The sequence below is a fragment of the Eutrigla gurnardus genome (assembly GCF_963514095.1).
Source record: "Eutrigla gurnardus genome assembly, chromosome: 5".
NCBI lineage: Eukaryota > Metazoa > Chordata > Actinopteri > Perciformes > Triglidae > Eutrigla > Eutrigla gurnardus.
Genome location: NC_139919.1, coordinates 25,865,367 through 25,879,051, shown reverse-complemented (window position 1 = coordinate 25,879,051; position 13,685 = coordinate 25,865,367). Strand labels below are relative to the sequence as shown.

Below are 13,685 nucleotides of genomic sequence, written 5' to 3'. Positions count from 1 at the left end.
GTGTGTGTGTGTGTGTGTGTGTGTGTGTGTGTGTGTGTGTGTGTGTGTGTAAGGGATATGGGTCTACAGTATTTGCGGTGTGTTGGTGGGTCATGTTGGGCTGGGCTTCTGTGGGTTTGGCTGCGTGCTACTTGGACCGCTGCAGAGCGGAAACCAGTCGTCTCCGTCTTCAGCATCCATCCACAAGTTCTCAGCCGCCAGCGCACTTTTTCAGCAAGACATAACGGGGGCTTTGCTGCCCAAGAGGCCTCCAGCTACTCACCATCCACAATGAGACAGCAACAGGGCTTCTAACTACAAGTGTTGACCTAATTGAAATCCTATATTTATTGAACATGCAGTTATTGCTGGCTTGTGGCTTAATTTCTTTGCGGCGTGTAATTAATCCGGCTGGTTAATGAAGCTTGTTTGGGTGGATACTTTTAGATTAACTCGTGCTGAGCATCACTGAATTAAGATCTTAGTGGTGGCAGCAGGTGCAGAAATGCATGACTCTTCTGGACGAAATGTCAGAGGAACTCAAGCTGGGCTCTTTAAGCTGATACAAGCAAATAAAATGAGTCATTCGTGTTCCGGGGTGAAATATCTTGAGACGTTTGTGCAAAGAAACCAAAAGCCCTTTTTGGAAAATTCAGGCCTAGGTGTGATTATGGCAGCAAGCTCAGGTTGATCTTCAAGGTGTCAACACGTCTCTTGTGAAATATGGGAAATACGCGTATTTGCTTTCGTACAGAGAGTGACACGGGAAGATTGATATCTGTACGCTGAATATGAAACCACAGGAAGCTGCCGCTTAACTTAGCTTAGCATAAAGACATGGAAACAGTGACTCAGCTGGTTCTGTCCACTAATTAACCCATTATATCTAATTTGTTTAATCCATAAATTAAGCTATTTTGCGGTTTACAGTCTTCATGCTAAGCCAAGCTAATCGGGTCAAACTTGTATTTTTTTTACCACGCCTATTATCCAGCAGCAGATTATGTCTTCCGAGGTATTTCTGTGATTTCGGGTTAAATACTTTTTACCCAAAATGACAAAAAGTCAAGCCGGGCTGCGGTCTGTGCGGTCTCTGGAAATGTTGCATTGAAATGTTTTGCTTAAAACTGGTCAAACATTTTATTTCTTGGGGCAGAGAGGGGATATCTGTGGGATCACATGAAAACTGATGGTAAATAAGGAATGTACAGAGTCAGACTCATTGTCTGATTGTATATCTACTGTCTCTCCACTGAGTGGGACGATGCAGAGTCAACAGAGTGGCTTCAGTGATTCCCCCGGGGCGACAATCGGGGCTCGTGTGCTGACGCACTTGTGCCCTTGTACGCGTTGTGAGCAATTGAGCAAATAATGAATGAAAGCAAAAGAGCGGGCCACGCAGTCAGCATGTCTGACGGGGGGCTCAGAGGGGGTGTCGGGGGTCAGCTTCTTTCTCAGAGCGATCTTTTTCAACCCGGCGTCCAACGTCAACATTCCAACTAACCTACAGCCATCAGAATGCAGACCGAATGAAGGCGAGAGGAAATGGAGGGAGATGGAGAGAAAATGACAAAAAAAGGAGTATCACATGGAGTTTTTTGCTCCCCTCCTGAAAAAAAAGAAAAAAAAGCTAATGTTTCACAGGTTTGGTTTTCCCGGCTTCCGAAGCCAACATGCTTACAGTTATTCATCGGGGTAGACATCATCCATTACCTCTAATTAACCAGATGATGGTCTGGTGAGCATAAAATGAAGGAGGCGATTAATCACTCACAGCACCTCCAGGCTAACTACTAAAAAAAAGGGGGTAGGGTTAAAACAGCACTTGGGTCTTTTTGTGCTTCCCCTCCTCATGCCCAGAAACAGCATGTCCAAAACTATTCTGGGCCACAAGCAGGAGAAAATAGAGACTCCTCTAAGGATTAAATTGGCAATATCTATGACTGATGAAGGTCTAGCACTGCAGCGTCACAAATACACGCATCTCTTTTTTGGACAGTCTGCACTACTTTGTTTGCAACTTGATATGTCTGAAGAAGAAAGCACATACTCATGTGTACGGTACATACTGTTCAGTTGATCTGTGAGAGGTAATACATAGCAAAATGAAAGTCATGCAGGGCTCTCGATGCCATCGTTTTACGAGACGGAGGGAATTTACTGCCTCGGTCGAGATGCAGTTTCTCTCCTCTTTTGCTCGTTTGTGTCATGCTTCCTCTGCGGGTGAGTTACTGGCGGTTTGGGGGCGATGACGTAATGGTGGAAACGTCCCGGGTGCAGTCAAACTTGTAATTCAGTGAGGAATTTTTCATCTGGTCAAGGCTGGCCGGGCCTGTCTTTATAAATAAAGACGTGAGTCTTCAAAAGAGGAAAAACAGAGGACGATGGGGAAGGAGGGACATGAAAGCCCTCCACTAAGCCACCTACTTACTCAACACTGCTGGGGGAGCCGTGATATTAATTTCTAATCCCCGTAACATGGTCACAGGTCAGATTTCTGTGCTGTTTACAGTGTGGGGTTCTACAAATAAAAACACACCGGTGCTGAGTATGAAATAATTGGAATCCTGATCCAGGAAAATATTATCCTGGCGAGAGGAATCCAGAAGTTGTCTTCCAGACGGTGTTTTTGGGGGATCATTCAAGGTTCCTAAGTCAGAAACCTCCCCCGCCATATGCAAGTCACTGTCTTCTCTGTTTATCCCAAGTAAATTATGGCCCTGACTACATCCTTTTTAGCAAAATGTGACATTCAAAGCAGGAAAGCAACCTGCCAGCTGGTGCAGCTACTGCTGCTATCATCAGCTGTGCTTGAAGTGGGAGTCTGGGTTGTTTCAGTGGTCCGGACTCGCCCCATGTGTGCTTTATTACCTCATATTCAGCTGTGATTTATGGCTCTTACAAAGGCCACTCTTCTGAGCTGTTTATATCTGCCGAAGATAAAAGAAAATCATGGCTTTATTACCCAGACGGATGGGGTCTGTTTACACAGCGGACGGGCCTGCATCACATATCTGGTCAGCCTTTTCAGAGGCAATAAACCGTCCCATGTGTGCAAAACATCGCTGAAAGGGGCCGATATGTGCAAAATACAAAATGCTATCAGTTGGAACACACATTCCATGATTATCTACTCTGAAGGTTGACAGGTGGACATTTTTTCCTCCTGACTCACATCCTGGAGAAAAAAACCCAGCTTTGCTTGGATTATTATTGATATCTTTCTGTCTGGAGTGTCTCTTACCATCTCAGTCAATCATTACTATGATCAGACAATCTCTTTCAGCTTGTAGGGCAATTCAAGATCACACCAAAGCTCCATCCATGCAACCGCCATCTAAAAACAGTTTGCCTGCAGCGCCATCCTGTGGTGAGATTGAGAACTCCACAATGCACAGAGAGCCAGATGACAAAAAAAATACAAATTCAACATCAACAACGAAAAAAGTCGATATTTTAACAGTATCACATTATTTTATTAGCTGGTACAGAAGATTAACTGTGTTGTAAAGCTGGTTCGCTAACACACTTAAGACCAAGAATGACAGCAGCTCACGATACACACCGGCAGAGGTCAGTGAGTTCTACAAACCAAGAGGATACATTTTTAAAACCAGAACAAAAAAATAATCAATTAGTGTCTCAAAACATTTAAATAATGAACACTGTAATGTCATTTACAGAGCCTCTTATATACTTCCTCTCCGTGGTGCCAGTGAAGGTTACCGTTTTTGACTTCAACGTCAACCCGACGGCCTTTCTGATAAGAAAACACAGGATCAGTAACCGTGATGACGTCGTCTAACGTGAGTGATATTTCCTATAGTTGAAGCATGCGAGTTAATACGATATTACCGTCTGCAGAAAAAGGATGTTGAAGAGAAGGACACGTAAGCTTGAAAGCGCAGGGGAGTGTGCTGCACGGATGGGAATCGTTCCGATTGTTCTAGATTATGATTTCTGATTCTGCTCATTTATTCTCCACCTAGATGATGATGTATTATTGTATAATCACTCTCATCTATGAACATAAACTGCTATTTCCTACACGTTTGCCATTTACAGAAATACTGTATATAGTACAGTGATAAATCGTTTGTTTTTACAAAGACAACATGTTTTTATGGAAATAACAATAATACCTATATATAAGGTTGTTTCCTGTAGGTAACCTCACATACTTTTACATTTAAAAGTGCTATTTACTGCTGATGATGATGTGATGAAAAGCAGTGTGTCGTCATGTTTTTAGCAAACAAACAAGTGAGTCAAGTTAAACTCGATGCATTCATCGGTCTGCAGTCAGTCATGGTTTCATGTTGTTTTGTTGGGCTATCATACAATCTCTATATGATCCACTTATTATTAAAATAAGTGTATGCCAAGCAGATCACAAAAAGTCCTTCCATATCAATGAGCAGAATCAGAAATCATGTTTAAAATTAAAATTCCACAGTTGACAGAAATTAGTTCAAAAGAACCCAACACTAGGACTGTCTGATAGCAGAGTATTCATGTTCAGGGGGCGAGCGGCCCCAGACTCAGCTCCACGTGGTGCGTGAGCCAAATGGCCTCGGCGACGGCCTCGGCTCCCTCCTCGCTCGGCCGCACGGGAGCGGCGAGGTTCCGGAAGTCGTGTCGGATCTTAAACGAAACGGTGACGTCGCCGTCCTCGTCTTTCTGGGGGATCACTTTGATGAAGAAACCAATCTTGTTGGATTTCCTGAAGGCAACGACGCTGTGGACAGAGAACAGAGGGATGAGTTGGCTCACATTATTAATTATTGCAGTGTGTGTGTGTGTGTGTGTGTGTGTGTGTGTGTGTGTGTGTGTGTGTGTGTGTGTGTGTGTGTGTGTGTGTGTGTATACAGTATATATATGTATATCAACTTACTCTGGGTCATCCTGGAAGTCCTGAGGTTCAGCCAGTTCATCGTACTCAGCAGCTGCATCCTTTCCTGCCAACACCAGTTCTTTGCTGGGTACCATAACCTTAAAAACATACATATATACATATATATCAATGTTTGTTTCGAAGCACACCAATATTTTGAGGAAGAAAAATAAAATCCCCCTCGACTCTAAGACGTGTTTACTTCACTTGGAAGTTTGCACATGAATCATTCTGCACAATGAATGTCAGAGTTCGTCACTGGAAGGTCGTTTAAACTTAATTTGCTCAGCTTAAATCCGACTGCAAGACGTGAACTATATGTACGAGCATCATTTTGTGACGTCGAGACTAACTTAGGAAGCCAAGGAACTTCAGCAGTTAAGCTTTCAAAGTGAAGACAATGTGCATATTTATAGATTCTGGATTCAATCTTCTGAAACTGTGCTTTTAAAATGGGCCATCAGGACCCCACTAAGGTGCCGTCACTGGTGGAAGGCGTTGCTAACCTCCGTGTGCGTCGACACACTCGGTGAGTCCCTGGCTGAGGTGACACTGTTAAGGCCGACAGCGTAGAGGCGGACGAGTGGAGGCGATGATCAATCAGGCCAGACTGGGCTATTTTGGAAAGGCAGTCTTAAAGAGACAGGCGGTAACACGGAGCGTTTCAGGGTGAACACAGGTACGGTGTGCCTGAAAATGAGCATCGGATGCCTCCTTTGACAAAATGTATTGGTAATGAAAAACAAAAATGAAAAACTATTTGGTGACGGTCATAATAAAGACCCAAATATCCACATTACCATTTGGGCTGTGGTCCAATCTTCTGAGTGCCTCCGACAACAGCTTTGGGCTGTATGGAGGACCACTTTACTGCAGGATTTAAACTTCTAAAAGCACCACTTGCAGCTCTTTGATGTGTTGCTGCTCCTTGCAGATTTCAGGTGAAGATGTTCCAAAGTACGATTTGAATAACCGATTTATATTTGCACCAATCTCTGAACCCATCGGCTATCGGTCTGATGATGGATGAGCCTCGGGGGGGCAAGGGGCTACATTTCTGGGGTACCAATGTAGCCGATTGATATCTGGGCCAAGACTTCCTTTTCTTATTGTTTACAGAGACTGGAGCTGAGAGACGAGGTGTAAGACTTGTTTCACAAGTAGCTAGTTAAGAGCAAATTAAAAAAAAAAAAAAAAAGGCATTTCGGCCAGTGTGTTACGACTCTTTTGGTCTCCACACAGACCGTTTACCTGCATTCACCCAACGTCTGCACAATTGGTCAATACTACTCAGTCCACAAATGAAAATCAGAATGATTCTGTATCAAAATATTCCTTTTCCTGACAGATTCTACTTATAAATGCAGAATCTGTTTATCGAGATTAAGTTTGCACAACTCAGAAAAGAAGTCGGTCATCTTTGTGATGTGTGTCGGGGGGTAAAAGGACTTTGAAAGGGGTGCAAAATGTATTCACTTTACAGGTAAATGTGATCCAGTCATCAGCAAATGTACACACACTTTAATACAACACATATGCAATGATATATACGGAAATAGCTGGTTGATGAAATCAACCAAGCATGACTCGCTGTGGTTCACGCTGCCCTCCAGGTGTTTGAATATCACATCAAGCTGAATGACAAGACGGCACATTCCTCTCGGGCCACAACGTGAAGGGAAATGGGTCACGAAGACGCTCTGTTTTGGCCAGGAGCTCTTTCTTACCCGGTCTGGCCCATGACTTCATCGCTAAAGAGGCCAAGACAAACAGCCTGTAGTCGCAGAGAGCCTCGCAGCGGCTGCTGGCAACTGCCAGCCCGGAAGACCATTTACCATAAGAACAAGGCCCTCTTAGCTGTGCGTGCGACAGCTGACAGATGGAGGTAAAAACGGAACCCAACTGCTCTGCATATGAGATGATGACAAGGCTACCTACTCCACAAAGGAGCAGGCGGGTGTGAATGAACGGCCCACCCTGCACTCGCTGATGCTGGTAAGATCGCAGAAATACCGCTTGATATAATGGGCGATATTTAAGAGGAGGCAGGTGGTAACAACTGCCGCAATCTGTGACTGAGCACATTTCTTATGCTCGGGATTCGAGTAGCGACACTCTTTCCAGCACTTAACGCTCCATTCATTGATGTTTGGCCCACCGTGTGGGGAGGAAGTACTCCCAAACAAGCTAATAAACACACAGCCTTACATATTACTGCCCATAAAGTGGTTTAAGTAAACACCTGTTCACCCAGCAGCAACAACATAGATTTTAATTATCATCCCAATGACCACCTGACACATTTAGGTTCAATGTGCACTTCTAGTCTAAAAAAAACATATGGGTTTTTAAGCTATAAGCATAGATTCTGACTGAATCTTCAGATCTGCACCATTACTGTTTAAATGTGTGCTAGTAGTTGGGACAGTAATTAGTATTGGTGCAATTCCAACAAGTACATTTTGCAGCTAATTTAGTATTACCGGTAGTCCTACTCTTAAATCAAGATCGCTCATTAGTTTAGTCACATTTTATTCATTTTTACCTTTCATAGTTTTAGTCAACAACTCAAACGTAGTCATTATTTTTTTGGTTAAAATGTTTTCTCTTAATTTTGTCAGCTATTATTTTTTATTTAGTCTTATTCCTGTGTCAAATGTCCTTCTAAATCTTCAGGTTATATTGAATACTTCAGTCTATCCAATATAACATGTTGATATTGTCAGTTTTTAATGATGTCCAATGATGTCCATTAATGATGTCCATGCCGTCTCATCATCGTTTTGTCATATACAATATAACATATTTGGTCTACTTGAATCTGTCCGATACCTTCCGAGACTACACTTTACTTCAGCAAATAAAAAGGAGAAAGTATCGTTAAATACCTTAGCGGAGCTGTTGATGTCATCGGGATCTTCATCCTCACAAGCAGCCAATGTGACATGGGTGATGTTCTCCACTGGGTTGGTCAGGGTCAGCAGAACTTGGCTCTCCTAAAAAGACAGGAGGAAAGAGATGGTTTTAAATTTGATCTCAAAAAGCTTTGTTACTCATGAAACAGTGCATTCAGTACAGTCGTTAACACTAAACAGAGTTGAATACTTGGTTTTAACAGTACAAACTGCACTTCTTGAGGTTAAGATTATGAACAGAATGAATATATACTGAACATGTCAGAACAAGTGCATAAACTGACCTTCAAGGTCCGGAGATTTGGAATCGACATAATTCTCACTTCAGGGATGTAACTCCTGTGGAAGGAAACATCACAGTTACACTCAAACACAGTGACAACGTTAAACACAGCGTTGAACCACATCCACCGAGATGAAGCTACTTTTGCATGGATAAATTCCTGACTCACTTGAAGAGCTTAATTAAAACTACATCAGGCTCCTGGCTAATTTATACGTTTCATTAATTATAAAAAGATCAGAATCATCACGAAGACACGTGTTTGGGACACAATCTGATGACCAATACTCACACAGCCACCAGCTGAATTTTAAACTTGATTGAAGTAGGATTAAACTCTGGCTTGCTCAAGTTGTGCTCACATTTCTGGAGGAGGAAATTAAGAAAGAAAAGTATTATCTAAATGCAATCTACATGAAAAATAATCATTAAAAAAACAGGCTTTTAATTAACACAGGAGTAAAAGCCTGAAATGGTACTGACCCTGCAGCGCAGCGAGCGCTTCATCAGGAGATGTTTGTGTCTGGGGTGGAGCTGAGACGCCCCTGCAGGCTGGAAGTCAGGCTGCAGAAGCCGCTGACGCAGCGTGGTCACTGGAAGGACAAGAAGTATTAGATTCAACTCTGCAATCAGAGATAAAAAATAATTGGTATTGTTTAGTGAGCTCCAAACAAAGTCGTACCCTCTGGTAAGCTGATGGGCCCGGTGTAACAATCTTCAGGCAGGGGTTCCACTTCATCAAGGGCCTGGGCAGGTTCGATGCAGATCTCCTTCTGGTCCTCACCCTCTTTAAGGCTGGTGAAGAAACAATGTTATTTACTATTGGCTGTGTCTCTTATAACAACGCCCTTTAATGGAAACTAAAAGCAGTAAAGCACAGTGAGACTTTCCAATGTTTACACCACAATCACAATATAACAAATGTATTAACAGTACACAGGGCTTTCAATGTTTTAGCACATAAACTACGAATAAACCCCATGTATATCTTACATTTCCACTGAAAATTTCTCCAACATAACTTAAGTCTTTAGGCTTCTTTTGAACCTTCTTGGTCACCATTTTAACTTTTAAACCGTGCACTTAACAATGCTTCAGGTAGGTAATCCACTTTACTGTCCAAGAGCTATATTATATATACATTAAGGTTACACTGGAGTTAGACGGACATGCAATTGATAAAATAAACCACATTCACATAATTATTTTCATGGTTTTCTAGCCTGTACGTGCGCCACCTGGACCTGACGGCATACGTTTTCAAAATATTGCCAATTATTCATTTTCAGATGTTAAGCAGGGCCCTTGAATATTATTCCAGTTGTGAAATATAAAATGTGGTGATCGCTCACAACAAAAGGGGATGATGTAACTTTGAGCAAAAAATAAGGGTGACAAACTGTTAACTGTGATGGATTACTTGTGTGTCTCAAGCAAAGTTTCAAGGCTCAAACAAATTGATTTTCATGGCACACTGAAATTAATGCAACAATGGCTGCTGGGTGGTAAGAAATCAATTCATCTAAGTCATATGCATGTAGTTTTATTGGGGGGGGATGTTCCATGTGTTGAGTATATGACAAAAGACAACTCACGTAAGGCCAGACAGGCTTGATATGGGAGCTCCAGGCCTCTGCCTCTGCAGTCTGGTTCCAAGGCCATATTTTTCCTGAATGAATTTAAGTGGAGGAGAAAAAAAAACAGGATCAGACAGTCTACCAAATGAAAAGGAGAACTCAAAAACTACAAAGACAAATGATGAAACTACAACTCAAACTACTACTTTAAACACAAAGACTAGATCCAAAAAGGGAATAAATGACTTTAAAAATCAAAAATGGAAAGGAATGGTATTTGTTGTCATAAAAAAACAATAAATAAGCCAAAAACACTTCCTTTTGTATTGTGGTTACAGAAAATAGCAGGAGCCTTTGTGACCACAGCAGTGGGAGAGAATCAACTCTGATAGACTGAGGGTTCAGGACTAAATTAGTATGAAAAATATTTAGATCTGGTTACACGGACTTCAACAAAGTCTTCTATTTCTTCTCTCCCTCTAGCAGACATAAAAGGCTCCCATTGTATGGATCTCAATCTCATTTAGCCAAGGAGACATTCATGTGATCTGTGAGGTCACTCAGTAACAGATGAGACGGGAAAGGAGATGAAGACAAGACGGTGCTACTGTGAAGAGGAGACTATCCAAGTTGTGAAAAATGCAACTCACCACCACATGAATAGTGTGTTGCTGGGGGGGAGGGGGGGCAAAAACCAAAATATCAGAGTGCATAAGCAAAGAAAAAGAGAGAGAGAGAGAGAAAAAAGAACCAGGTGAAAAGCAGTTCAGCAAACATTAGTGGCATTTGGTGGCATGCAACAGCAACAGAAATGCATCAGTGATGGAGAACAACCGCAGGACGCTGCAGCTTAGGTGTTTAAAGTGGTTACGGTACACAATAGGAGAGGCTGGTTTGCATTATTGGATGTTAATATTGTAACAGCAGATTGCAGGAGGTGTAAAACCATGTGCAGGCAAGCTCAAGAATCACAACAACCATGTCTACACCAGAGAAACTACATTTTAAAATGTACATTTTCTGTTTTCTATCAGACAGACTAAGCAGAGTTTTTCCTGTTGTTCTGAAATGTCAATATGTATGGAAAACATTTTGAAAGCAACCCAAAAACCGTGGTGTTGTTCACACAAGTAAACAGCGTTTTAATGCTCATCCACTCAAGTATAGACATGGTGTGTGTGCTCCAACCAAACACTACAAAAGCTGTCATGATATATGTTATTAATCCCTACTGCTTTGGTTAAAAGGTGTTGTAATCACATAATACCCTCATTGGCACATACTTTGGAGTAAGTTATTGACATTTAAGCAGAACATCTGCATCGAATAAATATCTTAAATGGCTATAATCGTGAATCTAAATTCTGCTCCAACACTACCTGCACAGATTAGTGAGAGAACAGCAGAATGGCATTTCAAAACATCAAAGAAGAATTTATGGATCTTTTTTTAAAGGTTAAACTGGGCTCAGAGGAAGTAAAGTACCGAGAAAGCCAGAGGCATGCACTGTCGTCTCCGGGCCAGCTTCTTCCTATCTCGATCCTGCTTCTCTCTGTGGGCCAGCTGCTGGTAGTACTCGATCAGCTTGTTGATCTGTAGGGAACACAAATGTCATCCAGTTAATAAACAAGAATGATGCAGAATTTGTTCTGGGAAGTACATTTAAATTTAAAAAGGCAACATTAATAGAGAGCACATGGTAATTTTACTCTCCAGGATCACTTTTATCCAAGAATGTGATGTAATTTTATAACAACACAGTAATCCGGGAAGGCATTACAGGCACTTTCATGCAAGTGGTTGACAAATTGACATTTGGTAAAAGTCCTGATTATAGTTAACTCGTTCATGAAAAGTTTAAAGAATTGGTCGACAATAATCAAAAGGTTAAAAAAAAATGGAAATACCACAAAATAGATTATTTGATTTTATAGACAACAATTTCAATAATTGATGATTTGTGGTGCTTTTCTTGCCTCGGCGACTAAGCAACCACGTAGTTTGGTTTTGCCTCCGGACGGCTATGTGTGTGTATCGCTTATTCACAAGCACATCTATTTAAAAAAGTAAGTTATTCATGATCAGGAAGCATGTGAGTAACTTGTGAGACTGACTCCAAATGACTCCAGGGGACAAAACTTACCCGCTGAGTATGAGGGTTCTCTGGCTCCTGCCATCCACCGCTGGCTGCAGTGAACAAAAATTCACAAAAAACAGGAGACTCAGGCAAAAATGTAACACATAACAGCTATATGTTGTTTTTGATGCTTCTTAATGCTATTTGAAGTGTTGGAAATACTGTAAATATGACCACATTAATGCGTCTACATATTATCAGCGCCCACCAACTGATTTGTCAGCCATTCCCACGTCCCTGGAGGTCCAGCGACAGAAGCCGCAGGCCAGGTAGTAGGCCTTCTTCATGGCCGTCTTGGTGGGATCGTCGGGCAGAGGGGCTGGGATGTTGGTGGCTCGAGTGGACAGTGTGTGCATGCAACACGGGCAGTCAAAACAATTTGCACACCTACCAGGAATGAATCAAAAAGGGCATTAATGGCATAGATTGTATTCATTAAAGAGACCAGATTGCTATGTCTGGATGCATGTATGTGCACATCAGTCTCACCTGTTCTTTTTAAGCTTAGCCTCTGCAGACGGCATGTTCTCCAGACAGCTTGGACAATAGTGGGAGTCCACCTGGTCAACACAGGTTCAAGAGTAGGAGGAGTCAAACTGTGCATCTGCAAGTTTATGTCAGACTGGTTTCTTTATTGATGGATTATCAAAGCGTTTCGATAACTGCTACATAAAAAAAAAAAATAAACGTGATTGTCATGAACCCTCGTTAGCATCAATTTGGCCACTGTGGTAGAATGACGGAGAGGGAGGAACTGAATATTTCTTTCACTAGGCAAGATTGGTTGGTTTATTTTTCGACCCAAGAAAGTAACGTTAAGCAAACAGCTGTGTTTACAGAGAAACAAATCAGTGACGACTAATCTGAAGTTGCAATGGGTGATGAAGCTAACGCGCTCTGGGTGTGGTGTCCGTTACTGTGAGTCAGGTTAAACAGGGTGGATTTTTGACAGTGAGGACGTCAAGCTGGCGAGTGAACTTTAATGTTGTAATAAATAGCTTTTACGTGTCGCACATACACTTTACGTACGAGCAAAGCGAATACTTTGAACGTCCAGCTAAAGGAAAACAGGCTATGCTAGCTAGCCCATTTATGCTGTGCTTGTCATATAACGCCAACTACAACGGAAGTTAAACCGTCGCTCGCAGCCAATGAGAGGAGGAGGCTGTTGGAAAAAACGGTGATTGACAAGCGTCTTAGCCATACAGTGCGCGACGTGGTTGGACTAGTCCCGCCCGCCTGTCAAAGCTACTAGCAAACCGGCTAACAACAAAGTAGCCGCTGACAAAAATTAAGCTAACAGCTAGCTTTGGAGGATAGCAAGGGAAAACGTCCACGTACCTCGTGAGACACGCATTCCAGCGACCGCAGCTCACTACAGTAGCGACAGAAATAGAGTTGAGATAACGGGGCTCTGATCCTTTTCTCCCCGCGAACTAGATAGACAACTCTGTCTGGCTGCAGAAGGGACGCCATCTCTGGGCAGCGCAGCCGAAACGGTGGGCTCACTGACTGCACTGCTCGTACTGATGTCACCGCCGGTTGTCTGGCTTTTCAGGGGGTCGCTCAATGTCGACCTCGTGTGGTCAACATTGGAACTGCCAGCTCCACAATATAACTGATGGCGTGCCAGACACATTTTGCATGAAAAGACTGCGACATCTTTTTTATATATATTTTTTTTTATCATAATGTTTGCCAATCCAAGTAAATACATTATAATATGTATTATTATTACTATTATTATTATTATTATTATTATTATTATTATTATTATTATTATTATTATTATTATTATTATTATTATTATTATTGTTATTAAACTAGATAGTTATTGAAATAAAACTAATATTTGAAGGAGATTGAACACATTCACAAATCTATTATGGCTTTCTAACTC

General features: G+C 42.0%; 1 protein-coding gene across 2 annotated transcripts; it reads right to left on the bottom strand.

Annotated features, from left to right (window-relative positions):
- Window positions 1–3,433: 3,433 nt before the first annotated feature.
- On the bottom strand, window positions 3,434–13,315 carry dctn4 (dynactin 4). Of its 2 annotated transcripts, XM_084010004.1 has the most exons (14): window positions 13,127–13,315; window positions 12,275–12,345; window positions 11,994–12,172; window positions 11,792–11,835; window positions 11,134–11,241; window positions 10,299–10,319; window positions 9,667–9,740; window positions 8,754–8,866; window positions 8,555–8,664; window positions 8,364–8,437; window positions 8,073–8,127; window positions 7,762–7,869; window positions 4,874–4,971; window positions 3,434–4,717 (listed from the first exon to the last, which is right to left on the bottom strand). In XM_084010004.1, the coding sequence occupies exons 1-14, from the start codon at window positions 13,259–13,261 to the stop codon at window positions 4,498–4,500; spliced, it is 1,410 nt and encodes a 469-aa protein (XP_083866130.1). In that variant the 5' UTR covers window positions 13,262–13,315; the 3' UTR covers window positions 3,434–4,497. The 2 variants fall into 2 exon arrangements, with proteins under 2 accessions (XP_083866130.1, XP_083866131.1); XM_084010005.1 differs by lacking the exon at window positions 10,299–10,319.
- Window positions 13,316–13,685: the final 370 nt, after the last annotated feature.